The sequence below is a fragment of the Pelophylax lessonae genome (genome assembly GCF_965119305.1).
Source record: "Pelophylax lessonae genome assembly, chromosome: 5".
NCBI classification, from domain to species: Eukaryota; Metazoa; Chordata; class Amphibia; order Anura; family Ranidae; genus Pelophylax; species Pelophylax lessonae.
The window spans coordinates 267712848-267739330 of record NC_138772.1 but is presented as its reverse complement, the minus strand read 5'-3'; the positions used below and the strand labels follow the sequence as shown (position 1 = coordinate 267739330).

The window sequence follows — 26483 nt, the reverse complement described above, 5'->3', positions numbered from 1 at the left end:
CTTTTTTGCCACAGGCTGCAAAAGCTAAGGAACCTCGCAACAAGCGAGGACCTTTCTTTACCGCCCATAAAGGACGCCCGGCTGGTACTTCCGGGAAAGGCAAGACTCCTCCAGGAGGGTTCAAGAAGGGCTGGTCGGACAAGCAGAGGACCAACCCAGCCAAACCCGAAGTAAAGGAGTACACAGCCTGAAGGTGCGCCCCCACCCAATTTCAGGGTGGGGGGACGTTTTCACCGGTATTCAGGACATTAGATCGAGCATCAACCACTACTACCGGTGCGATTCTTCCCTTCCAACATTTAAGTACAGGAAGCGGTAGTTACCGTTCCCTGTATAGATCTTTTCCTTTACCTTTTCCTAAGATTAGTCCCGATACCTCACAGGAATCGGATCTGATTGACCAGATAGGCCAAGTAGCCTCTAGTCGGGTGACTTCGGTCCCTGAGGTTCAACCAGGAAAGATCACCTTGCCTGATAACTATCAGGTATCTGATAAATGTGTGGGAACAGAAAACGACCAGACTTTCTCGGATGGTCGGGGCCAGATACCTCTAGGGACGCCTGGTTCAGATCCAATCAGCGCCAGTGGTCCTAGAAATTCTAGGCTGGCCTCTTCAAGCCGGCCTGGCCGACTTGGACAGGTTAGTCGCAGACGTTCCGTGGGAACTTCGTCTCAGGGAGTGTCTGTAGTCTCAAGGACCTATTTACCTTCGTGCTTTACAGTCGCTGGTTTTAATGGCCTGGCCATTGAGACCCAAGTACTGAAGGACAGAGGTTTGTCTACTTCTGTCATTCCTACCCTTATTAAAGCAAGGAAAGCGACTTCCAACAAGGTCTATTATCACACATGGAAGACTTATATTGCGTGGTGCGAATCTTTAGGATTTCCTCCACGTACCTATTCGGTGTCTCGAATATTGGCCTTTTTGCAACAAGGGGTTGAGCAGAAGCTAGCCTTGAGCACCATCAAGGGTCAAGTTTCAGCATTAGCAATCTTCTTTCAGAAACCTTTAGCTACCAAATCCTTGGTGCGGAATTTCATCCAGGGGGTGCGGCACCTGGCTCCTCCAGTCCGCGCGCCCTTACCGCCCTGGGATCTTAATTTGGTTTTGTCGGTTCTACAGAAACCTCCCTTTGAAAACATCAGGGAGATTCCCTTGCTTACTTTATCCCAGAAGGTGGTCTTCTTGGTGGCTATTACTTCTGCTCGCAGGGTGTCAGAACTGGCTGCATTATCATGCCAGTCCCCATACCTAGTGATTCATAGGGATAAGGTAGTACTTCATCCTAAGCCATCTTTTCTTCCTAAGGTGGTTTCAGATTTTCATCTGAATGAAGATATTGTACTACCTTCCTTGTGTCCTCAGCCCAAGCATCATCGGGAACATGCGTTGCATTCCTTGGATGTGGTTCGGGCAATCAGGGTATACCTGAAAGCTACGGAATCATTCCGTAAGACGGATTCACTTTTTGTGATCACGGATGGCCCCAGAAAGGGTTTGCCTGCATCTGCCGCGACCATTGCCAAATGGATTAGACAAACGGTGGTACAGGCTTATTCTATTAAGGGTCAGAGTCCTCCGTTCCCTGTTAGGGCGCACTCCACTCGAGCGCTCAGTACTTCCTGGGCCTTTCGCCATCAGGCGTCAGTGGTCCAGGTATGTAAGGCGGCCACTTGGTCGTCGGTACATACCTTTACTAATTTCTATAAAATTGATGTGACGGCATCGGCGGATGCCTCATTTGGCCGCAAGGTTTTGCAGGCCGCAATTTGAGGAGACCGGTGGTCTACCTCGAGGGTTTTTTTCTGTTTGAAAAATTTTTTTTTGTTGAGTCTCATCATTAAGGATGAGCATTGTAAACTTCTAGTTGGCACCGGTTGGGCCTTCTAGATTGGGATTTGATTTCCATTTTCCCACCCCTCAGTTGTGATACTGCTCTGGGACGTCCCGAAGGTGGTGTATCACCGAGGACTACGTCTGTCGATGAGCGCTAGAGAAAAATGGATTTTTGTAAAATCTTACCGTAAAATCCTTTTCTCTTAGCTCATCGACAGACGTAGTCCCCGCCCCTCTGTTTTGGAGTTGGGTTAAATTCTCTAAGCACTGCTTTTTCACATAACTGATTTGCTGAGGCAGAGAGAGAGAGGATATACCCTCTGGGACTGCCCCTAGGGTGTGGCCAGAGCTTTTTAATTTCCTGTCTAGTCCTGCTCCTGCGGAGGTAACATAACCCGAAGGTGGTGTATCACCGAGGACTACGTCTGTCGATGAGCTAAGAGAAAAGGATTTTACGGTAAGATTTTACAAAAATCCATTTTTTTCAGTTCAGGCCAATTTGTATTCTGCTACAAATTTTTGGTAAAATAAAAATCCCAAAAAGTGTATATTAATTGGTTTATTTATTTTTTTAGTAATGGCGGTGATCAGTGATTTTTAGCGGGACTGCGGAGGACAAATTTGACATTAAGTGACATGTTTTGGGGACCAGTGACACTAATACAGTGATCAGTGCTAAATATGCACGGTTACTATATAAATGACACTGGCAGGGAAGGGGTTAACATCAGGGGCAATCAAGGAGTAAAGTGTGCTCCTAGGGGATGCTTTCTAACTGTAGGGGGACTTGACTGACTGCAGGAAGAGAGATCTCTGTTCCTAATCAGTAGGAACACACGGCCTCTCCCTTCCTGTCTAACATAACAGCCGTCTGCCTTGTTTACATTCTTCTTCTCAATCGCAGGTGACCTGCGGCCGCAGCCGCCCCATACAAAACCAGCCGAGAACTTGGCTTGTATAGATCTGGAGACCTTTTATTGAACAAACTCAAACCGCTTATACAGTATCTCACAGAAGTGAGTACACCCCTCACATTTTTTGTAAATATTTTGTTATATCTTTTCATGTGACAAAACTGAAGAAATTACACTTTGCTACAATGTAGAGTAGTGAGTGTACAGCTAGTGTAAATTTGCTGTCCCCTCAAAATAATTCAACACACAGCCATTCATGTCTAAACCACTGGTAACAAGAGTGAGTACACCCATAAGTAAAAATGTCCAAATTGGGTCCATTTAGCTATTTTCCCCCTGCGGTGTCATGTGACTCGTTAGTGTTACAAGGTCTCAGGTGTGAATGGGGAGCAGGTATGTTAAATTTGGTGTTATCACTCTCACACTTAAAATATACTGGTCACTGGAATTTCAACAAAAAAAAAAAAATTGTTGCTCTACATAAAGATGGCCTAGGCTATAAGAAGATTGCCAAGACCCTGAAACTGAGCTGCAGCACAGTGGCCAAGACCATACAGCGGTTTAAAAGGACAGGTTCCACTCAGAACAGGCCTCGACACGGTCGACCAAAGAAGTTTAGTGCACGCTCTCTGCGTCATATCCAGAGGTTGTCTTTGGGAAATAGACATATGAGTGCTGCCAGCATTGCTGCAGAGTTTGAAGGGATGGGGGGGGGGGGGGTCAGCCTGTCAGTGTTAAGACCATACACTTCACACTGCATCAAATTGGTCTGCATGGCTGTCGTCCCAGAAAGAAGCCTCTTCTAAAGATGATGCACAAGAAAGCCCGCAAACAGTTTACTGAAGACAAGCAGACTAAGGACATGGATTACTGGGACCATGTCCTGTGGTCTGACGAGACCAAGATAAACCTATTTGGTTCAGATGGTGTCAAGCATTTGTGTCGGCAACCCGGTGAGGAGTACAAAGACAAGTGTGTCTTGCCTACAGTAAAGCATGGTGGTGGGAGTGTCATGGTCTGGGGCTGCATGAGTGCTACCGGCACTGGGGAGCTACAGTTAATGAGGGAACCATGAATTCCAACATGTACTGTTACATACTGAAGCAGAGCATGATCACCTTCCTTAGAGACTGGGCCCCAGGGCAGTATTCCAAAATAACGACCCCAAACACACCTCCAAGAAGGACCACTGCCTTGCTAAGGAAGCTAAGGGTAAAGGTGATGGGCTGGCCAAGCATGTCTCCAGACCTAAACTCTATTGAGCATCTGGGGGGTTTCCTCAAAAGGAAGGTGAAGTGCAAGGTCTCTAACGGCCCTTTTCCACTACATGGAACCCAACGGTACGGCTCGCTTAAACGGTAACACCTCAGTTGTGGTTCCAACAGGGCTGTACCGGTACCATATCCCACAATCCTTTGCATGCAGCCTTGACTGTTTGTCACTACTAGCCACTGATTGGTCAGAGAATCATTGGTATCCCACCCACTTACTTTAGTACTACTTTAGTGGAAAAGCAAACCATACCAAACCGCACTGTACCGTACCATGCGGTACCATGCAGTGGAAAACCAAACCTTTGCATGCAGCCTTGACTGTTTGTCACTACTAGCCACTGATTGGTCAGAGAATCATTGGTATCCCACCCACTTACTTTAGTACTACTTTAGTGGAAAAGCAAACCATACCAAACCGTACTGTACCGTACCATGCAGTGGAAAACCAAACCGGGCCAAGCATGGCCGAGTAGAGCAGAGCCGGTACTTGCAGTGAAAAAGTGCCATAACGTCTACCAGCTTTGCAATGTCGTCATGGAGGAGTGGAAGAGAACTCCAGTGGCAACCTGTGAAGCTCTGATAAACTACATGCCCAAGAGGGTTAAGGCAGTGCTGGAAAATAAGGGTGGCCACACAAAATATTGACACTTTGGCCTCAATTTGGACATATTCACTTAGGGGTGTACTCATTTTGGTTGCCAGCGGTTTAGACTTTTAATGGCCGTGTGTTATTTTGAGGGGACAGTAATTTTGCACGGTTATCCAAGCTGTACACTCACTACTTTACATTGTAGCAAAGTGTCATTTCTTCAGTGTTGTCACATGAAAAGATATAATAAAATATTTACAAAATGTGATGGGTGGACTCACTTTTGTGAGACACTGTATACCACACAGGAGGACAACCCCTCCTGATCAGATTATCCCACCAGGCCAGGTGCCTGATTACATTATCCTATGCAGATGAAATTGTTTACAGAAATATAAATAACCTGAACGAATTTCCTAGCCATCTGGACAGAAACAATATGTGAATGGGAATGCAGACCAAGACAATGTTATCATTACCATGTTCATAAACTTAGCACTGCAACAAGGCTAAAACAAAGTACATACACTTGTATACACATGGTACACATGTATCCTATTTATAAACACAGAACCCACAGTAGGCAATAGGTGAGTAAATCAGCCTAATCAACAATGTGTGGAAGACGGGGTTGAGCTGATGATATTAGCATCTGCTTTGACTGTGTGAAGCAGTATCTTATTGGCAATAGGCAGCTAGGCCTTTTAACATGGTCCTAGGCCTAGAGTCCCAGAGTCTTCTTATATTCGATGAGAGATATTGCTGATAAATATTACTGTCCCATTTGAGTAATCCAAACCATATTCCCAGTGTCCATTAAGTCTATAATTTTCTTGGTCACCCAGTGCCCCTAATAGACACAGGGTGACTTACACATAAGAGGGGCCTAGGGAGCTGAGAGAGGGATTTCTCAACCTCTCTAAGGTAAGCTGGGTTCCACAGACCTCACAACCAAATTGGCTCCCATCACAAATCCCTGACTATCGGATTCACCCTCAGGTTTGTATTGGAGGAACAGCCCATTTAGGTTAGCCACAGCACCAGGTGTCTTCTTAAAGGTGCCAGTCCCCAGCTAGGTCCCATGTTCCCATTCCTTAGTCAAAGCCTTTTTACAGGGGTGAATAACATTGTACCACCAGTACACTCTCCTCTGATTGTTTGGGATCTCAACTTGGTGTTTTTAGCCCTTCAAATGTAATCAGCAGCAGCTGCTCTCCCAGCAATCATAGTCCTGATAGGAGAATGGTTTTAAGGTTCCCAAAGTGAAAGAGGGCATCCACCCCATACTGGATGTAGAGATTCTTCACAATTTAATCAGGATTAAAATTTCTTTATCAAATTAATTTGATCAGTCCTTGCTTCCCTTCTACCTTGGAGATTTTTTGGACTCTAAAGGACATCAAGGATGCATACTTACACATTCCTAACTTCCTGCGCAACAACCCTATTTGTTTTTTGCTGTGAGTGGACAACATTCCAGTTTATAGCCCTTCCTTTTATTCTGTTCACTGCACCTCAGGTTTTTATCAAGGCGCTAGCTCCAACTTTTGCTCTGGTTTGATCATGTCTGTCAGACCGTGCAAATCCTAAAAAAGTTTGGGTAGACAATAAATCCTCAGATGTCTGCACAGAATCAATCTCATTACTGGTACACATTGTAGGTTCAGATTTCTGTACAAGCGGTGTTGGTGTTGGTACAATTTCCCCTACTGTGCTATTGTATTCTGAAAGGGGGACACCCTACACCCTCTTGTCTCTTAAAAAAAAAAAAAAGTCTGACTGCTGTACACACAGAAATTTTCAGACAGTGTGTACCCAGCATTAGCATGTGTGGTCCTGTTCCTGGACTGTGCAGAGTTTGCCTTCCACAGGACAAATTCCGGAGTCTGCATGTCCAAACTCTGCTTCCTTAGCCAGCCAACTTCCTGCTTTTACATGAGGGTTTCAGGGATTGATGGTGGCCTCCTTTAAGGTTGTTCCTTATGTCGATTATCGCTCCAGACCATTGCAACTTAAAACTCGTGGGACAGGCAAGCTCTGTCTCTGGACTGCCATAATCTCCCTGACCTTCAAAAGCAGGCTTGCTATGCCTGTTGGATCCCATATTAGGTGCTGGAAAAGGAAATGATTTCCCCCCATTGGTCTAGAAGACTCTCACTATGGATTACGGCTTGTTGTGCTGGGGGAGAAGTTCTTTATACTGTCTTAATGCTAGGGACTTGGTTGCTCGAGGAAGCTAGTCTCCTCAGGGCAATTCTTTTGTCTTCAATGCTGGACCTCTCAACTCTGAGACCATTCAACCAGGATATAGTAGGCCAGGGCTACAGCAGTGGCCTACATCGATGAGGAACCAAAAGTCTAGCAGGTCAGAGAAGCAAATTCTTACCTTGATTTAAAGTCGTATTCCAGCCTTGTCTGTCGTGCACATCCCTAATGTGGAAAATTGGCTAGCTGACTTGCTCAGTTGACTAATTCTGGGCTCCATAAAGTGGGTTCTTCACCCCAAGGTAATTCTAGATTTCTTTTGCTGGTGGGGAAGGCCAGATGTGAGCCTCCTGGCTTCCAGGTTCAACAATAAACTGGACAGGTGAAAACTGAGTGAAACTGTGGGACCAATGTAACCTGTTCTGTTTTTCCTCATCTAAAACGACTGCCTTGCCTGCTTTACAGGATCAAGATAGATGGCATTCTGGTGATTCTTATTGCATTGAACAGGCCAGGGCAGACCTCAAGCTCTTGACGGACTCTCAGTGAGTCCTCCCAAACCGCCTCTGTCCTGCACCCTAAAACTCTTAAAGGGGACCGAAAGTCTTAATTTAAAAACTGCGAGAAGACAGGCAGGCTTTTTATTGCAGAAGAGACCTTCTCGGTGCATTAAAATAAAATTACCTGCCCGTTCAGTTATCTATAAAATGTACACTGAACTGCTGACCAGTGACCTCACCCCACACCGGCCTGTCAAGATGTTAAAAAAATGGGAACTATTCATAAATCAGAGGACATAGAGCACGGTATCTATATGGCTTGGCGACCGGTTGCGACGGGGGCCGGCTCCCCTAGGGTCATAAAAGTGCTCCCAGTTGGGTGTCCCGGGGGGAGTTGGTTACGTGTCCACAACGGTGTTGTGTGTAATATTTCTTATTCCCTGCTATCTTTTTGTTTCCCCCCCCTCCCTTTTTCCTTTCCTTCCTTTTCTCTTGATACCTCCATATCGGGAATCGTAATGATTACACTTCTCAAGTGTTTATTCATGTGAGTTGACTGTTTTAATTATGTAAGCGCTCGTCCGACCTGTAAAATAACACTGTTTCTTTGTGTATATTCTCATACTGTTCTACTGTTATACTTGTATGAAAATCTAATAAGATTTGGGAAAAAAAAAAAAAAAAATGTTAAAAAAGCAGCACCCAAGAGAAGCCGAGGTAAAGGTGCTGGCGTGGGACCTCAGACTGCTGAAGCAGGTAATGTATTGTGGACTTTAGCGTATTTCCAGTTTTGCCATTAAATTTGTGAAAACCCTATTATGTTTGTGGGGTCCCGTAAGTACAGCATACAAAGAAAAAAGTCTTAATTACTCTTTCGTTCATTGACGGACACAGCTCCAGAATCTTCTTGACCATTTAGGTTATGCTGCCCTCTACAGGAGTAGGACACTAGGCAGGAAAAAGCTTTACCACGCCTATGGGGCAGTCCCCGGGGATATACATCCACTTCCCACCATAGGCACTCTTTCAGCCTAGTCAGGAGTAAGGACCTAGTTCCTTGCTGGGATCTCCGGTCCCAGTATTTTTTCTTTTTTAAATTATTTTTCCCTAAAACGTCTTTCAGGACAGCACCTTAGAGAGATGGCTCCTCCCTCTCCTCATCAGGAAACACCCCATCCACCAGATTTAAAAAGGAGGCTTCTCCCACCATTCGTCAGTTTTTTGTGTTTCCTCCGGCCGAGGAACACCTCTGTGGGGAGCTGGGCTCTCAAGGTGCTATCCTGAGAGACCGGGCTTCCTGTGTCCACCTACCCTTTTTTTGGAGACGATTGCTTCTCCCATTCACGCGACCGACTGCAGTGCATGGGCTCCTTCTTCCTCTTCAGTGCTCTAGGCTGAGTCAGGACCCCGCAGAGCACAACCCTGGGAAGGCATTTCGGTGAGCGGAACGATTTTTCTTAGGCCTCCGCCGCCTTTTTCAAATTTGCCGCCATTTTCCCGGATCGAGTGACGCTCGTCCGGACCGGAAGTGAGGTTTCCGGAAAGGGCAGCGTTCTGCAGGGGGCGTATGGCGTCATTTCCGCCGGACGCAGAGGAAGAAGGGAGGAGCAAGCTGGTGCCTTATTCCGGTTCCGGTCCAGTGCAGGTGCGCTTTGGTCTCCGGAACCGGTACCGAAGCCACGGGTGATACCGCTGCCAAGCGATGGAAGCTTCATCAGCGAGTGGGACAGGCACAGGCACCAGTAAGGCCCAGGTAAGGGGTATCTTTATTATGGCCTATCTTACTGTGGGGTCTCTCTCCATCCCTTTTTATCTTTTCCCCCGGTGGCTGGGGGCCTGTCAGGGCACATGGGACTTCCCTTAAAATGTCTTCCTGTGCACCTTGGTGGCCCTGAGAATCAGGCTGACTCTAAGAAGCATGTGTACGTTTTCCTTTCATGTCTTCCAGGCTAAAGGCTCTGAAACTGTTTTCAAGAGAAAGTGTCCCTCATGCAAAGCGAAGTTGTCCGAACACTGGAAAAAGACACTTTGCCAGGGATGTATTGATGCACTAGTAAAGGAAGAAGCATCTGCAGTATGTGGCGATTTAGTCGCATCTGTGAGGAAGGAATTGGATGCTACCATTCAATCCTTTCGGTCATCCCTGCAGGATCCTGCCCTGAGTCAGCCATCAGCCTCACATTCTTCTCAGGGTTCACAATTGGTTCCTTTGGTGGGAACAGAAGGGGTTCCTCCCACCCAAGGAGATCATTCCCCCTCACATTCCAAAGAAGATTCAGAGGAAGAAGAGGAGGAAGGGGCACAAAGTAGGCCCACTAAATACAAACTGTCCTTAGAGCAAGTGGATGGTCTCTTGAGGGCAGTTTACATCACCCTGGGTCTAGAAGAGGATAAGAAGGAACTGTCCCTGCATGATAAAATGTATGCAGGCTTGGAAGAGCCTAAGGGTCGTACCTTTCCGGTGCATCAGACCATCTCAGATGCAATCAAACATGAGTGGGCTGATCCGGAAAAGAAAACCTTCTTCCCTAAAGCCTTTAAAAGGCGATTTCCTTTTGATGAGGACCCAGGAGCTCCCTGGAATAAGATGCCTAAGATTGATGAAGCCTTCTCCCAGGTTTCTAGGTCAACGGACCTAGCATTTGAAGACATGGGAGTCCTGAGGGATCCCATGGATAAGAAGATGGACCAGCAACTTAAGAGATCCTGGCAATCCATCATGGGGAATCTGAAACCTGCCATGGCGGTAACCTGTGTGTCCAGGAATCTGGAATACTGGCTTAGCCAGCTAAAAGCACACATCACAGCAGATTCACCTAAACAGGAAATTTTGGATTCCTTCTCCACGGCCATAGCCTTCATTGCTGACGCCTCAGCAGAGTCAGTGAAGATGACGGCAAGATCTGCAGCATTAACCAACTCAGCCAGAAGGGCTCTTTGGTTAAAAACATGGCCTGGGGGTACGGCTTCTAAAAATAAGCTGTGTGGACTTCCATTTCAGGGGAATCTCCTATTCGGCCTGGGCTAGACTCTGTTCTAGATAGAACAGCGGATAAAAAGAAGTCTTTTCCCGTGAAGAGAAAACAGACAGCAAAAAAGCTTTTTCGACCTCAAAAGGCTCAGCAGAATAGCAGACCCCAGGAGAAGAGAAGAAACTGGTCGACACAAAAACCCAAAGGGAAAGGAGGTGTTCTCTTCCATCCTCCTGTGTCAACCAACAAAACACAATGACAAAGCATTGCCGGTGGGAGGAAGATTGAGGGAATTCCTCCCCTATTGGGCAGCCATAACAGAAAATCAATACATTCTGGATATGCTGTCCCAAGGCTACAACATAGAGTTTTCAGAGACGCCACCCGAAAGGTTCTTTGTCACAAGCCTCCCAAGAGATGCAGAAAAAGCTCTGGCTATGATGGACCTGCTAAAGGACCTGAGACGACAGGGAGTTGTCTGTCCAGTACCAGTGGAGGAACAACATCAGGGATTTTATTCCCACATTTTCTTGATAAAAAAAACCATCGGGGGATTTTCGTCTTATATTAAATCTGAAACCACTAAACAGGTCAGTTCTGTACAAAAAGTTTCGAATGCACTCAATTCTTAGTCAGAACCCTGTTAACAAAAGGATGCTTCATGGCATCAATAGACTTAAGGGATGCTTACCTACATATCCCTATAGCCCCTCGCTCACAGAGATTCCTAAGGTTGGCAGTAAATCTGGGAAAGGAAATGCTTCACATCCAATTCAAAGCACTCCCTTTCGGGCTATCATCCTCCCCTCATATTTTTACAAAGGTAATGGCAGAGTGTTTAGCCCCCCTCCGCCTTCAAGGAATCGCTGTGGTGCCTTACCTGGACAACCTGCTTTTCTTTGCCCCGTCAAAGGAAAAACTTCAAGAGGACCTGCACAAGGCAAGAGGTCATCTAGAGTCTCTGGGATGGATAGTAAATATCCAGAAGTCGAATCTCACACCGGCTCAATGGGTTCAGTTCCTAGGGTTTCAGTTATGCTCTGTGGAACAAAGAATCTTCCTACCAGAAGACAAACAGGTCAAAATACAGAATTTGGTAGCAAGGCTACAAACAAATCAGTGGTGGTCGATCATAGAGATCATGTCAGTTCTTGGAAACCTGACTGCATCAATTCCAGCCGTCCAATGGGCAAGGCTTCATTTCTGACCACTCCAATATTTCCTCCTCAGAATCTGGGATCACAATCCAGAGACTTTGGACTTAAAGGTAAAGATTCCCACCAAGGTCAAGAGGTCCCTCTGGTGGTGGAGAAATCAGATAATCTTGTCTCAGGGATTGGCCTGGTCCTTCCCAGCAGACCAAAGGTTAACAACGGATGCCAGCAGGTGGGGGTGGGGGTGGGGAGCCCACTGGAACCAAAACCTGGCACAGGGGGTTTGGTATCACATCGAGACAAGGAAATCCTTGAATTGGAAGGAGTTGAAAGCAGTCGGCCTAGCTCTAGCTGCCTTCTCTCAAAATCTTCAGGGGACTCATGTTCAAGTCCTTTCAGACAACGCCACTACAGTTGCATATCTAAACAAGCAAGGGGGCACCAGAAGCAAAACCCTACAGCTTTTGGCAACGGAAATTCTGCAATGGGCGGAAAGTCGGTTACTTTCCTTGTCGGCAATCCACCTAAAAGGTACACTAAACAGTGTGGCGGATTATTTAAGCAGGCAGAAGATCCGAGAAGCAGAATGGAGCTTAAATCCAGAAATCTTTACGTTGATAACCAAGACTTGGGGAAGGCCAGAGGTGGACCTGTTTGCAACAAAAGAAAACGCAAAACTTCCACTCTACTTCTCGCTCCACAGAGACGACAACTCTCTGGGAGTAGATTCTCTGGCACATCCCTGGAAGTTCAGTTTGGGGTATGCCTTCCCCCCCCCCCCTTCCAACTCATTCCGTTAGTGTTGAGAAAGATCCAAATGGAAAGAGCCTCAGTGATCCTGATCACTCCTTATTGGCCCAAAAGAGTCTGGTTTTCAACTGTCCTCCAACTGTCAGTCAAACCTGCCTTTCAGCTCCCTCTTCGTCAGGACCTACTGCTGCAAGGTCCAGTCTATCATCCAGAAGTGGAAAAGCTAAAGCTCACCGCCTGGTATCTGAGGAGCAACTGCTGAAAAGGAAAGGATTTTCAGATGCATGAATTGCTACTCTACTTTCCAGTAGGAAAAAAGGCACAAGGAATATATATGCAAAGGTTTGGAAAACCATAATACCTGGTGTGAATCGAAAGATCAAAAATTGGACAGTATTGTTTCAATTTTAGAGTTCCCACAGGAGGGTGCAGGAAAAGGTTTGGCAGTAAGTACCCTCAAGGTACAAGTAACAGCCCTGGGGGTATTCTTGGAAAGGCCCATTTCTTCAGAATCTCTAATCATCAGATTCTTCAGGGCCCTTACCCGCTCCAGACCAGTGCCTATCAGAAGCTTCCCCAAATGGGACTTGTCGGTGGTCCTTCAGACCTTCACAAAGGAACCTTTTGAACCACTAGAAACGGTTACACTCAAAAACCTTACCCTCAAGACGATCTTCTTGGTGGCAATAACATCAGCAAGAAGAATCAGTGAACTACATGCTTTATCAGCTATTGAACCTTTCTTGTCCATATATCCAGATAGGATAATTCTCAAGACGGATCCAGGGTTTCTCCCAAAAGTAGCTTCAACAAGAAACCGATCACAAGAAATTGTGTTACCTACCTTCTGTCCTAATCCATCAGGAGTTAAGGAACAAAGCTTTCACTACCTAGATGTAAGAAGGGTTCTTATACACTACTTGGAGGTTACCAAAGAGTTTAGATCCTCAAACTCTTTGTTCTTTTTTCTAGCAACAAAAAAGGTCGCCAGGCATCAAAGGGATCAATAGCCAGATGGCTCAGATCCGCTATTTTAGAGGCTTACTCCCAAATGAAATTGTCTCCCCCACAGGGGATCAGAGCTCACTCTACGAGAGCGCTAGCCACTACATGGGCAGAGAAAGCTGGTGCCACTCCAGATCAGATCTGCAAAGCGGCTACGTGGTCAAGCTACTTTACATTTGCAAGACACTATAGGTTGGACCTTTTGGCAGCTGAAGATCAGGCTTTTGGCAGAAAGGTCCTTCAAGCTGTGGTCCCTCCCTAAATTGAGTAAGTCTCGATAATCCTCTCTAAGGTGCTGTCCTGAAAGACGTTTTAGGGAAAATTCAAGTTAGACTTACCGGTAACTTGTTTTCCAATAGTCTTTCAGGACAGCAGGAGGATCCCGCCCTATTGTATAAAATTTATTGCTGTGATTAACCATATCTGTTTGTGTTCCAGCATGGGCCGGAGGTACTCTTCTACAAACTGACGAATGGTGGGAGAAGCCTCCTTTTAAAATCTGGTGGATGGGGTGTTTCCTGATGAGGAGAGGGAGGAGCCATCTCTCTAAGGTGCTGTCCTGAAAGATTATTGGAAAACAAGTTACCGGTAAGTCTAACTTGAATTTTCCTCTCTTTATTATTTTCTGTTCCTGTGAGAACTACAATCAATGGGCAGACTGGGCGATGCACTGGATATTCTAGATCCTTGCGGTCTCCCCAGTCCAGCCAGCAAGCGCGACCCGATCTCAGCTCCACGCTAGGTCGGCCGCATGGTCGGGGGCTGACCGGCGAGTTAAATGTCTCTTGAAGACACTCAGATCTGGGTACCTCTGGTCTGCAGCACCCCTATTCCAAGATGGTGCGGTGGTCTGCCTGGAGTGGTGCCTATCTGGTTCTATGGTGTGGTAGGTAGTGTCCCCCCCTCTTCCTTGGTGGTCTTTCGGGGTGGACGTGGTTACCTCCCAGGGATGGTTGGACCCCCGGGTTCCCCTTCATCCCCCCCAGCCCCTCTAAACAATCCCTGTGGGTCTTTTGGCCCCCAACTTACCTTTGGAGCCTACTCGCAGCTGACAGACCAAGCTGACCGAGCTGCTGTCCAAGCTGCTAAAGCTGACAGAGCTGCTGACGGGCATCCCTTCCCCCCCCCAGCTCTGCTGGTGCTCACGTCCTGGCCGCTGGGCGCCCTCAATTATTTTGGTCGCGCCTGCGGCCTACTGGACCACACGGTAGTCTTTGGGCGCCACAGTTGGGGGGGGGTAAACAGCCTCAGTGAGTTTAGCTGAAGCCCCCAACTCTCTCCCTGGGCATCTGCCAGACTGTGACTCCAGGCAAATGTGTCTGGGCCTCCACTGGAATTTAGGCTGCAGCCTGGCACCTGCTGGGCCAAATGGTCAGCCTGGCGCATCCCTTGAACCAGGTGGCTATGTCCTATTATGTCTCCTATGGAAGGCGACCCTCTTGCTTTTTTGCAGGGTCTAATAGGTGGTCCTGTTGTGGACCTTTGGCAGGGGTCTCCTTGCGGGACTGAGGTCGTCGGCCTCCCTTGCTTATGTTTCCAGGGTGAGTAGGATTTAAAGACAAGGGATCGAAGTCTGTAAGGACCTCCTCCTGAGGGTCCAATAGGACCTGGTCTGGTAAGCCAAGAGTGGGTCTTTCTGGACCTCCAGAGATTTGGTCCGGCTACAAGATCGAGTTTCAGGCTTATCCTCCAGAAAAGTTCTTTCCTTCCTACCTGCGTTTATCCCCAGACCGCCTGCAAAGGATTCTTCGGGGCGAAGCAAGACTTGCTACTACAAGGGGTGATTGTTCCAGTCTCAGAATCGGAACGTTTTTTTCATAGGTTTTATTCAAACATGTTTACAGGTTCCAGGAAGGAAAGTAAACTACGTCCAGTATTGGACCTCTAAACTCTGAACCGCTTGTGCGGGTACAGATGTTCCGAATGGAGTCCATTCGTACGGTACTGGCATCCTTATATCAGGGGGATCGTCTGGCCTCTACCGATATCAAGGACGCTTACCTTCAGATTCTGACATATGTCGGTCATCAGTGCCTCCTCGGCTTGCCGTGGGCGTGGAGCATTATCAGGAGGTCTTGCCTCAGCTCCTCGGGTCTTCACAAAGTGTTGATCCCAGTGTTGGCATTGTTGCGCCTGTGGGAGATTGCGGTACTGGAGTACCTGAATGATCTTTTGCAAGCAGAGTCTCCGACTGCTCTGACGGACGACCGGGAGATTACTATGCGGACTTTGGTTGGAAATTAAATTTCCAGGTATTGGCTCTGGTTCCGTCCACCTAGATGGACTATATGGGTCTGCTTTGGACACGGCCTCAGCCAGGGTTTTCCTCCCATGGGACAAGCTCCAAAATCTGCAGGATGAATTTGACTCCTAATGTCCAGCAGTCGGTCATCTTTCCGGACTGGCATGCGGGTGCTGGGTCTGATGATGTCTACCAAAGAGAGATTCTTGCCACGTGGGGCAAAAATCCACCGTTTCTAGACAATCTGATCCTGTTGATCCTGGGGTAAGAGAGATTCTCTGATTCGGTGGCTTCTCTCTCTGGTGCTTCGACAGGGAATATCTTCCTTCCCCTGTATTGGACGGTGATCACCATGGATGCCAGCCGGTCCGAGTGGGGTGGCATTTTTGCCACGGATTGTGCTCTGTATAATGGACATTTCCTCCTGAAGTGTTTCAGTAGCTGTGTCTCTTTGGGGACTCCCAAGGTGGTCCTGTTGGTCTCTCGTCTCAACAGGAATGTGCTTAGGTTTGTGGTATGGTCTCGGGGATCCTCTGGCCAATGCCACAGATGCACTGGTGGCTCCTTTTGGGCCAGTATCATTTGCTATATGTCTTTCCTCTTCTACAACTTCTGCCAAGATTACTGCGTAGGTTTGAGGTAGAAGGGATTATGGCCTTCCTAGTGGCTCCAGACTGGCCTCGCCAGTCTTGGTACACAGATCTGATACAGTTGGTCACCAATGCTCCTTTGAGACTTCCTCTTAGAGGTGATCTGTTTGCCCAAGGGCCAATCTTCCATCTTGCCTTACAAAGGCTGGCTTAATGGCTAGGCTGTCGGAAGCCTGATGCTCAAGGATAGATTGTTGTCTGAATTGGTGATTCCCACGCTGGTAGTAGATCTACTTCTAGGAAGATTTACCTTTGCGCTTAAGGAGCGTACTTTGCGGGTGTAAATCTCGTGGGTTCACCCCTGCTCCTTTTCCGTGACTTGGAGCTTGGCTTTCCTCCATAGAGGTGTTGAGCTGCGCCTGGCCTCGGGTACCATGAAGGGCCAGGTTCGGCCTTAGCGGTTTTCCTTTAATGTTCTATTGGCTACGCTTCTTTGGTTTGCACCTTTGTTCAGGGGGTTCGCCACTTGGCTCCCCCAGTGCGGTCTCCATTGCGGTCTCCATTGCCCTCGTGGGATCTCAACTTGGTGCTGTCGGTTCTTCAGTAATCGCCATTGAAAAATATTTGTGAGATTCCTCTGCTTGCATTGTCCCAGAAGGTAGACTTCTTGGTGGCTTTTTCTTCTGCATGTAAGGCGTCGGAGCTTGCAGCTTTGTCTTGTGATACACCTTACTTGGTTCATGGAGATAGTGCTCCAGGTCTATGATCCTTGTCAGTTGTTCCTTCCTAAGGTTGTTTCTGGTTTCCATCTGAATGAAGACATGGTGATGCCTTACCTGCGTCCTAAGCTTAGGCATCCTAAGGAGATTGCCTTGCAGATGGTGGTGCAGGCCTATTCAATCAAGGGTCAGGTTCTCCTTTCCCTGGTAAAGCTCACTCTTTGCAGGCACTTAGTGCCTCCTGGTCCTTTCGCCATCAGGCGTCAGTGATGCAAGGTGGCCACTGGTCGTCTGTGCACACTTTCACAAAATGTTTGCAAAGTGGATGTGCTGGCATCTGCGGATGCTGCTTTTTGAGAGGACTAGTCCTCTTTGAAGGTGTATGTTTCAGGTGGGCTCCAGTTGTTACTGGTTGAGCTCCATGTTACCTGGTTGGCTAGGTTTAGCCTTTGGGAATTTATTTCTGCTGTTTTTTCCCACCCCTCATGTTTATACACTGTTTTGGGACATCCCAACAGTCAAGAAGATTCTAGAACTGTGTCCGTCAATGAAGAAAAGAGAAAATTGGATTTTTGTCTTACCGTAAAATCCTTTTCCTGATGTTCATTGACGGACACAGCACCCACCCCTGTATTGAGTTGAGTTATATTTCTTCTGACACTGCTTGCAACAAAACTGAATGCCTATAGCAGGAAGTGGGAGTATATCCCCTGGGACTGCTCCATAGGCTTGGTAAAGATTTTTCCTGCCTTGTGTCGTACTCCTGTAGCATAACCTAATCGTCTTGAAGATTCTGGAGCTGTGTCTGTCAATGAATATTAAAGAAAAAGATTTTATGGTAAGACAAAAAAATCTAATTTTTTTTTTTTTTTTTAACCTTTTTTAGATGTTTCTGTGGAGAAGGTGGCATGGCTGACTGCTAGTTTCTCAACTTGCTCAGTATGATCAATCCCAATAGCTGGGCTGGGGACTGGCTGAGTTCAGTTCTCAGTAACATACAATGAGAAATCCACCTCCTAAACTTTATCCCGTTTGTTAAGACAAACAGTGGTAACATCTGTTCACATCATGAGATATCGCTCTGCACAGTACAGACATGGTTTATTCTAGCAAACAGTTTACAAGCCCCCCCCCCCCCCCCCATATAACTAAGAGAATTAAGTATAAATTTCCTTGTTAGAAGTTCCAGAAAATAGCATCTAAAAAGGTAAGCTGTAATTTTTCTTATTTTCTTAAGTTATGCTATTTGAATTGGGGCATGTAACAAATACTGTATAAAGTAGATGTTATCCCAATTTTACTGCAAAAGTAGAAATATAGTTTAAGGAGATTTCCCTTTGTGTCGATGTGGTGTGCACACCCTGTCTCTTGTTCTATTGCCGCCAGGGTGGTCTTTAATGCGGGGCAAAAGGAGGGGCCAGTCTTTGCTGGGGCCCAAAGCAGCTGCCCCTTGAGCCCGCAAATAGCATACTTTCTAACAGTCCTGGGACAGTCTCGCTAATTGGTCCATTGTCCCATTGTCCCAGGATGTCTGTGTCTTGGCGGGCCGGTAATGTTTCTTTACTGTTTGAACTGGTCACCATGGTGAATGAACACCCAAAACTGCATCCATTGGTTTCAGGATCAAATCCCTTTCACTGTGGGAAGACAGCGGACAGGTCTGCAGCCAGGCTCCAATCCCTGCCAGGAGCCTGCAGAAAACCACAGCCTTGTCCCACCCACTCCTCAGCAGCACAGTTTATTATTATTTTTTTTTTTTTTGTGTAATGCAGCAGTGCTGGATCTAGGGGGTGCTGGGTTAGGCTGAGCCCCTTCCCCCAAGCTGTGTCCTCCAGGTCTATGATGCTGTCATTGGTATTGCCAAATGTCCATCTCCCTTACATTTTCACAGTGCCCAGCAGAACATCCCCCCCCCCCGCACAAATGGGAGAGGAGAGGGGCTGGATCTGCTCTGCCCGCCCACACTCCAGTCCGTGCAGCCTGTGCTATGTCTGTGAATGGGATGTGTGGGTGGGAAATTATAAACAGAAGAGCCGGCAGCTGTATTGGGTATGTGGTGCCATTGAGCTTGGAAACCTCTGGGACAATCCATGATATAAGTGAGCACTTGGTCCTCCAGCAATAGTTTTCATTGCTATTGCAAAAGAGTTTTGTGTCATCAGCCTATATAAGTAGTTGGTCCCATGTGATATTAAGTGGGTTGACACTGTTGTGCTGTAGTTTGACTGCAGTGAGAGTGCATCCCCAGTTTTCCTACACCTTACCCCTGATTTTAGCCACAGTCCCATTGACTTCTTTTAGGTTGCAGGTTTTTGCCATGTTTTCTGAAAGCTCAGCATGCATGACTTTTGGTGCGCTTACAGAAAATGTGCAGGAATGCTGGGGACACAGCCACGCTGTAGCCAAACCGCTGAAAAGTAATCCATGATCAGGTCACTTTTCAGAGGCATTTGACAGGCAGTGAGGAGGTGATATCGCACTTCACTGCCGCTTAACTGCTGACTGCCAATCCCTCCAGGTAATGGGATGGTTTACTTCCAACTCCACCTTTAGCAACTAATCAGTGAGCAGTAATAATGTGCAGTAACCTCTAGCAACCAATAAGTGAGCAGGAATAAAGTATAGTAACCTCTAGAAGCCAATCAGTGAGCAGTAAGGTTGTTCAGTAACCTCTAGCAACCAGTCAGTGAGCGGTAATGATATGCTGTAACCCGGGGGTCAGCAACCAGTAGATCGTGACCAGGTGACTGGTACACCGTTGTCTGGGCTTGCTGACCTGCCATCCCAGAGCATCAGAGTGCAATGCAGAGGGACTACTTGTAAAGTTGGAGCTGTACTAGGGAGTAAGAGCCACAGAAGCTGATGCCTCCTGATGCTGGCTCCTCTCCCATGCAGAATGATACCAACTGCATTCCATCCCTTATCCCAGCTAGCAGTCCCCAGTGTGGTGCCAGCAGCGGGAAAGAAGAGCTCTTCAGGTCATTGTGAAGTAATGCACTGGGCGTAAACGTATAGAGCTGCTTTTACACTGATGTGCTGCGGTTTACCCACAACGCTGGTGTAGTGCAGTGTACGTGCGGGTTTGCTGCACTTTCTGAATGCAGGAGTTTTGGTGCACTTTCAGAAAGTGCAGCTCTCCGGGGATAGGGACTATGTCTTCACATTGCCTCACGCAGAGGAGATCTCCTCCCCCTTCACTCTACTGGCCCATCAATTGACTTCTTCTTCCACCCAACATTAATCTGCTTGGAGGAATGTGCGGAGCGCTGTGCCAGTAGCAGTGAGTGTGTGTACCCTATTGACCCGATGCCTGTAATTGGCGGGAGTGGAGCCCACAGTGTACAGCTATGATCTGAGACAAATTGGCCATATCATTGCCTAGAAGGGGTGGCAGCGGCCGGCGGGCTCCCCCCACAATGGCGGAACTCCAGGGCCCAGTCGCAAGTGCGACTGTTTGCAACCCTGGTAGTTCCGTGTCCGCCTATACCATATTCCAGAAAAGGATTTTACAAAATATGGAGCTTTTGCTGCAGCAGGTTTGGCATCCATAATTAGCTGTACTGATTATTACTGTCATCCATGGCAAATGTTTTTTTTTGTTTTTTTTTTTTAATTGTAATGCCTACATTACGGAAGTGGTTGCAATCTGATTTACTTTGTGTCCTCAAAAGCTGTTGCAACCACAGTCATTTGAAAAAGGAAGCACACCCCCCTGGAAATTCTTTTTTTTTTTTTTTTTTTTTTTTACAGATTTGAACAGACAAAAATGTTATCTTAATTCAGTCAGTTATTTATTTAATAAATGATCAATAGATATAATGTGCACTGTGAAAAAGTAAGTACGTCCTTGTACTCAGAAACCTGTTATTTCCTTCTTTAGCAGAAATTACTTTGTGTGCCTTTTGTGTATTCATGCACCAAGTTCTGAATTCTTTCTGAGAAATGTTTCCCACCAAATTCAGTTGCAAGATGTTTTTTGCTTTTTTTGCTTGTATTGTTCTTTTCCTCAATTTCTTCTTTTTGAGCCATTTCTTTGTGGATTTGCTAGTGTGCTTCAGATCATTATTATGCTGAAAATCCATTTATAGTTCAACTTCAGCAGATGGCCTAATATTTTCATCAAGCACACTCTGAATCATAGAAGAGTTGATTACAGTGGTGTAGTGGTTAGCACTTTCACCTAGCAGCAAGAGGGTTGCTGGTTCGAATCCCAACCACGACACTACCTGCCTGGAGTTTGCATGTTCTCCCTGTGCCTACGTGGGTTTCCTCCGTGTACTCCGGGTTCCTGCTACACTCCAAAGACATGCTGGTAGGGTAATTGGATCCTGTATAAAAAAAAAAAAATTGGCCCTATGTATGTATGAATGTGAGTTAGGGACCTTAGATTGTAAGCTCCTTGAGGGCAGGGACTGATGTGAATGTGCAATGTATATGTAAAGCGCTGCGTAAATTGACAGCGCTATAGAAGAACCTGAAATAATAATAATTATATGGAGTTGCCTTTAGAAGATGAGTAGTATTAAGAAACAAACAAAAAAAAGTCAGAGACCGTGAACAGGATACAAGAGGTGGTCAAAGACCTGGCGTTCTTTCCGGTCAGCTACACAGTGGTGAAGGGGGGAAGGTGGTGGATTAAAGGAGGAGAGCAGGCCCAGGAGTAGTTCAGGTTTTCCTAAACTAATGCAAACATAATGGGCAAACAATGTAAATCTGCTGGAACAGAGTTGCTGAGGCAGCGTGGGAGGCAAGGGGTGATCTTTTTTTTTTTTTTTTTTTTTTTTTTTTTTTTAATCCACTCCTGCCAGCCGTTACTTTTTTGCTAAAAAAGCTTAGGCCCTTTTCACACTGATGAACCGATTAAGTCCTCCTGTTAGTTTTTTAGGCTGACCTGATCGGACCATCCATAGCTCTCTATGGAACGGCAGATGTCAACGGACATGTTGCCGCTGACACCCGCCGGCATCCGATCTGCTAAAAACATACAGATGGAGATCCGTCCTGCGTTTCAGGTGACGGTTGGAAATGGGCAGGCAATCTGTTTCCATCCGACTGCCCAGCAGAGAAGAGTGGGCTGTGATGACAGACCTGTCATCCACCTGCTCAGCAGGGTTCAGCAGACAGGTCCGCTCTGTCTGTAAATGGTCTTACACTTGCTTTTTGTTTGCATTTCAGAATGATACAATATATCACTGTTCCTAAAAAAAAAAAAAAAAAAAAAGTTATTTTACTGCACGTTCACTCTAGCACAGTTTTCTCCGTACTGGAAGAACGCCAGTCGTCATGCCTAAATTCTAGTTTAGTCTCCAAAAGCTTTAATATTTTTTTTTTCTTTTTGCAGGAGGACGGTTGTATGCCCCATTATTGATGTAATAAGTGATGATACCTTTGAATATATGGCAGGTTCTGATATGACTTATGGAGGGTTCAACTGGAAACTAAACTTTAGATGGTACCCTGTTCCTCAGCGTGAAATGGATCGGAGACGAGGTGACAGAACTCTGCCTGTGAGGTGAGGGGACTCGTTTGATATTTACATTTTCCCCTTATTATTTTATTTATGTTTCTAAGAATATACCATTAATATGTTGATGGTCTGTCAGACTGACCATGTAAGATCTATGTGCAGTAGAGTTGTGCAGGACCCTTTAGCAACACAACCTAAAATTATTATTTCACTATACGTATTGTAAAAGGTTTGAGTTTTGAGGTATGATTGTATCCCTCTACTAGCTGTCGCATGCCCTAAACAAAAATGGCTGGAGCTTTTCTCATCGCTCCCAAAGCCTAATTCCAGGCAAAACATTATTTCTGTTTTGGTTACAATGGGGAGAGGTTAATATCTGTCAGGGCTTTTTTTTTTTTTTTTGAAGAGCACTGATATGAGCACTTTTCTCTTTACTTTCTTTTCAAACCAATGACAAGGACAAATAAGCTAAAATCGTTGGATCTCACACATGCAATAAAAACCTGGCAAAGTATTTAACCATTCACTTTCCTACTAATGAAAATGGCTTTTATTGCTTTTTTTTTTTTTATTGTCATTGTTGTAGAGATTTTCCCTCACAATTGTGTTCTGACTGACGCACAAAATAGACAGAAAATGGGGGGAAGAGAGTATCTGAAATGGGTATTTAAACAGTGATACAAACCTGAAAGGGTATTCAACCTTTTTCCACTTAATTCAGTGCTAAAATAAAAGCTGTCTGGATTTGGGCTTTAAAGGAAACCTTTCCTGAGAGAAATAAGGTGGCTGCCTCTGCTTACTTTTCATTCTGTAAATTCTTGTCTGCTTGGCATGCTTGCCCTGTTGCTTCAGTACTTTTAAGTCATTGACTTTAAAGTATATCTACAGCCAAATACCTTTCTTTCTTGTCCATCAAAGAAAACAGAACTTTAATAAATCCTAAAGCTAGCCTCTGTATAACCCCACCTCCAATCACCATGGCCCAGTTTTTTGATAGTGTCCTAGGAGCATATATGCCTTTACCTCCACTCTGCCTAGAAAAAAAAAAGACCCATATTTTTGTGAGTTCTATTCTAAATCTTCTCAGCAGATTGATGTTCAGGTCCACCACCTCTGATGTAAGCCAGTCACTAAACACTCACACAGTCAGCCTATGGACATGGCTAGGCTAGCCTGGAATGTGACCTCAAGGCACCAGGCTCTGCATTGTGGGGCTTTCCAGACCTTAGTACTTTTAGTTAACCGCAGAGCACTGTCTGGGTCAAGAGCTTGCAGCACAGCCTCTGTTGTTTCCCTGTCCCTGAGGGCTAATATAGTGAGTAAGGCGGGTTGGGCTGAAGCACTAGAAGCTACCTCACAGTTGGTAATATTGGGTGCCATTTTAAAATTTCCTCCACCTCCATTTTACAGCAGTAAATTTTAATACTGAGAGAACGGAGTGCTGACATCAGCTTGATGGAGTGGTGTTCTTCTGCCATTCAGCCAAGAGGAAAGTTGCTGCTCCTGCTTTTCTAGCACTTCATGGATCATTGAGTCTTTGGGCTAGTTCTACTGTTTGCCTTCAGTGACTTTGGTCACCTCCTGGCTACCTACGACCCTCTTTAGCATCAGCTGCTTGTGTTTGAGTACACAAGGACTGGCTCATCTTGGGCCTAGTTTTCTGCTACACAGTGCAACGTGTTTTTTTACAGACACGCAAAAGACAGCCCTGCTGCAACTAGCGTCCTCAGTTCATATTCCATTGTTGCTAGAAGAAAATTTCCAGTGTCCCTGTAAGGACCCAATACCAGTAGCCAAGATCTTGGGACACTTACAACTATAGGGTCACCCTTATCTAATTCTTATACAGCTTCACAGTGTGAGACTCAGACCTCTGTGTACAAAAAAACTAATATCTACTTCAAATGAGTACTTTGTGATGTGATGAAGTGTCCCTAGCAAAATTACAGAAACTAGACTATTGTATAACCCTTTGAAAGTGTCAGGAACTACACTTCAGGCCCCCCAGATTTACTAAGTTGAACACCACTGGTATAGAAAGTCAGCAGCCAGAAGTAAAAATGTAAACAAACTCCCGCCTGCTATAGCATGTACGTGCTGACGCTGCCTTCAGTGTAAAAGTTACATCAGTGGCAGCAAAAGGGTCAAATAATGCAATTTACTGGATTTTTAGTTTTGTTTTTTTTTTAATTGCCCAGTCCTCACTACTGCGTGCCATGAGTGGTTCTATACGCTTGCCCATATGTCTCTACTTTGTCCTGCTAATGTTGAGTTAGTAGATATATTGCACCAGCGGTAATCTATTTATGGATGCAGCAATTTTGTCACTGTTTCAGTAGTTTCCAAACAAAGCGATATTTGTTGTGTATTTGATTGCTATCAGTTTTCATTACAGATTTAGGTTGCAACATTTGTGCCATTATTCTTTGCCTCCTGATGATACATGGGTGACAGATTGCTTTGCCCCAGATCTTTGCTTTTTGTTGCCAAATCTACTTCTCTATAACCTCCGAAGTATAATACTGTATTTGTGTACTATGTTGGGCTAAAAATTAATGAAAAAAAGCTGGACCAATAGCTGTTGCTTAAAAAAGCTTCTTATGACCACCTCCATTTACAGATACAAAGGCAGCATGTATCCATCCATCTTGCATGTGATGCATTCTTTGTCTAATATGTGAACGTTTTGAACCATGGATGGACTGTTCTGTTGCATGTTTCTGCTTTTGCTTTTCTAGGACCCCTACTATGGCAGGAGGCCTTTTCTCAATCGACAGAGATTATTTTCAGGAGATAGGAACATATGATGCTGGAATGGACATATGGGGTGGGGAAAATTTAGAAATATCCTTTCGGGTAAGTCTTACCAAGCATAGACCTGCTACCAAAGTATGTATAATCTATGCAATAGTGTACACTATGCATTTATTTTTCATTCCATAGATGCTGTTTAAATTTAGATGGGATAACATTAAAAAATGACAGTTTATTTAGGGTTGCATATTAATTTTCTTTTATAGATATGGCAGTGTGGAGGTACGCTTGAAATTGTCACCTGTTCTCATGTTGGTCATGTTTTTCGGAAAGCAACCCCATACACTTTTCCAGGTGGAACGGGGCAAATTATCAACAAAAACAACCGCAGACTGGCAGAAGTGTGGATGGATGAATTCAAGAACTTCTTTTATATAATTTCACCTGGTAAGACTCACTTAATTTGTTTTATTTTAAGTGAACCTGACTTGTCCCAAAAGTGTTTTAAATATTGCTATCAAACAGTTAACGGTCTATGATCTGGCTGAAGATTTGGATAGGCTGCACACGTGGATTGCAGCATGGCCCCACTGGACAAGAAGAAGAACAAAGAGCTACTCAGTGTAAACTGCATCTCCTGGGCTAGGTGGCCCACTGCTCTAATGTATGGTTCCCGTTAATTGAAAGCATAGCGACTATTTAACCCTTTCCCTGCCAATGCAGTTTTTGCACATTTTATACCTGAAGATTAGTTAAAACCCCCAAACTTTATATACAATGGTGAAAAGAATCCCCTGCAGATTTTGGTAATTTGCCCGCTTAAAAGAAATGAAGAGTCTATCTATAATTGTTATAGGTGTATTTTGAATGATAGAGACAGAATATCAACTAAAAATCCAGAAAAAACACGATACAAATGATATAAATTGAGTTGCAGTTCAGTGAGTAAAATAAGTATTTGATCCCCTACCAACCAACAATAATTCTGGCTCCCACACACTGGCTATAGTATGTGCTCATGTGGTACACAGTTTAGTCCTGTCAATTTTAGGAAGGTGTTCCCAAGGACAAATCCTTGTGTAAAGACTCCTGTCCACAGAATCTCTTCCATTTAAACCTCACCATAATAGGCAAGACCAAAGAGCTGTCAAAGGACACCAGGGACAAGATTGTAGACTTGCATAAGGCTGGAATCGGCTACAAGACTTTAAGCAAGAAGCTTGGTGATGAGGAGAAAACTGTTGGAGCAATTATTCGCAAATGGAAGAAATACAAAATAACCAATCTTCCTCTGTCGCTCCATGCAAGGTTTTGCCTCATGGGGTAAGGATGATCATGAGAAAAGTGAGGGATCAGCCCAATGGGAGGCATTTGCGAATGATCTCAATGCAGTTGGGACCACAGTCACTACAGTCACCAAACAAAAACAGTTGGTAACACAATAAGCCGCCAAAGATTGAAATCCTGCAGCACCCACAATGTCCCCCTCAAGAAGGTACATGTACAGGCT

The 26483-nt window shown here is 45.5% G+C and overlaps 1 protein-coding gene across 1 annotated transcript in view; it reads left to right on the top strand.

Moving 5' to 3' along the window:
* Positions 1-26483, top strand: part of GALNT1 (polypeptide N-acetylgalactosaminyltransferase 1) — a 375931-nt gene that overhangs the window by 269980 nt on the left and 79468 nt on the right. Inside the window, exons 6-8 of the mRNA XM_082258175.1 lie at positions 22094-22264; positions 24958-25075; positions 25240-25420. Coding sequence (XP_082114301.1) covers positions 22094-22264; positions 24958-25075; positions 25240-25420 — 470 coding nt within the window. The remainder of the gene's footprint in view (positions 1-22093; positions 22265-24957; positions 25076-25239; positions 25421-26483) is intronic.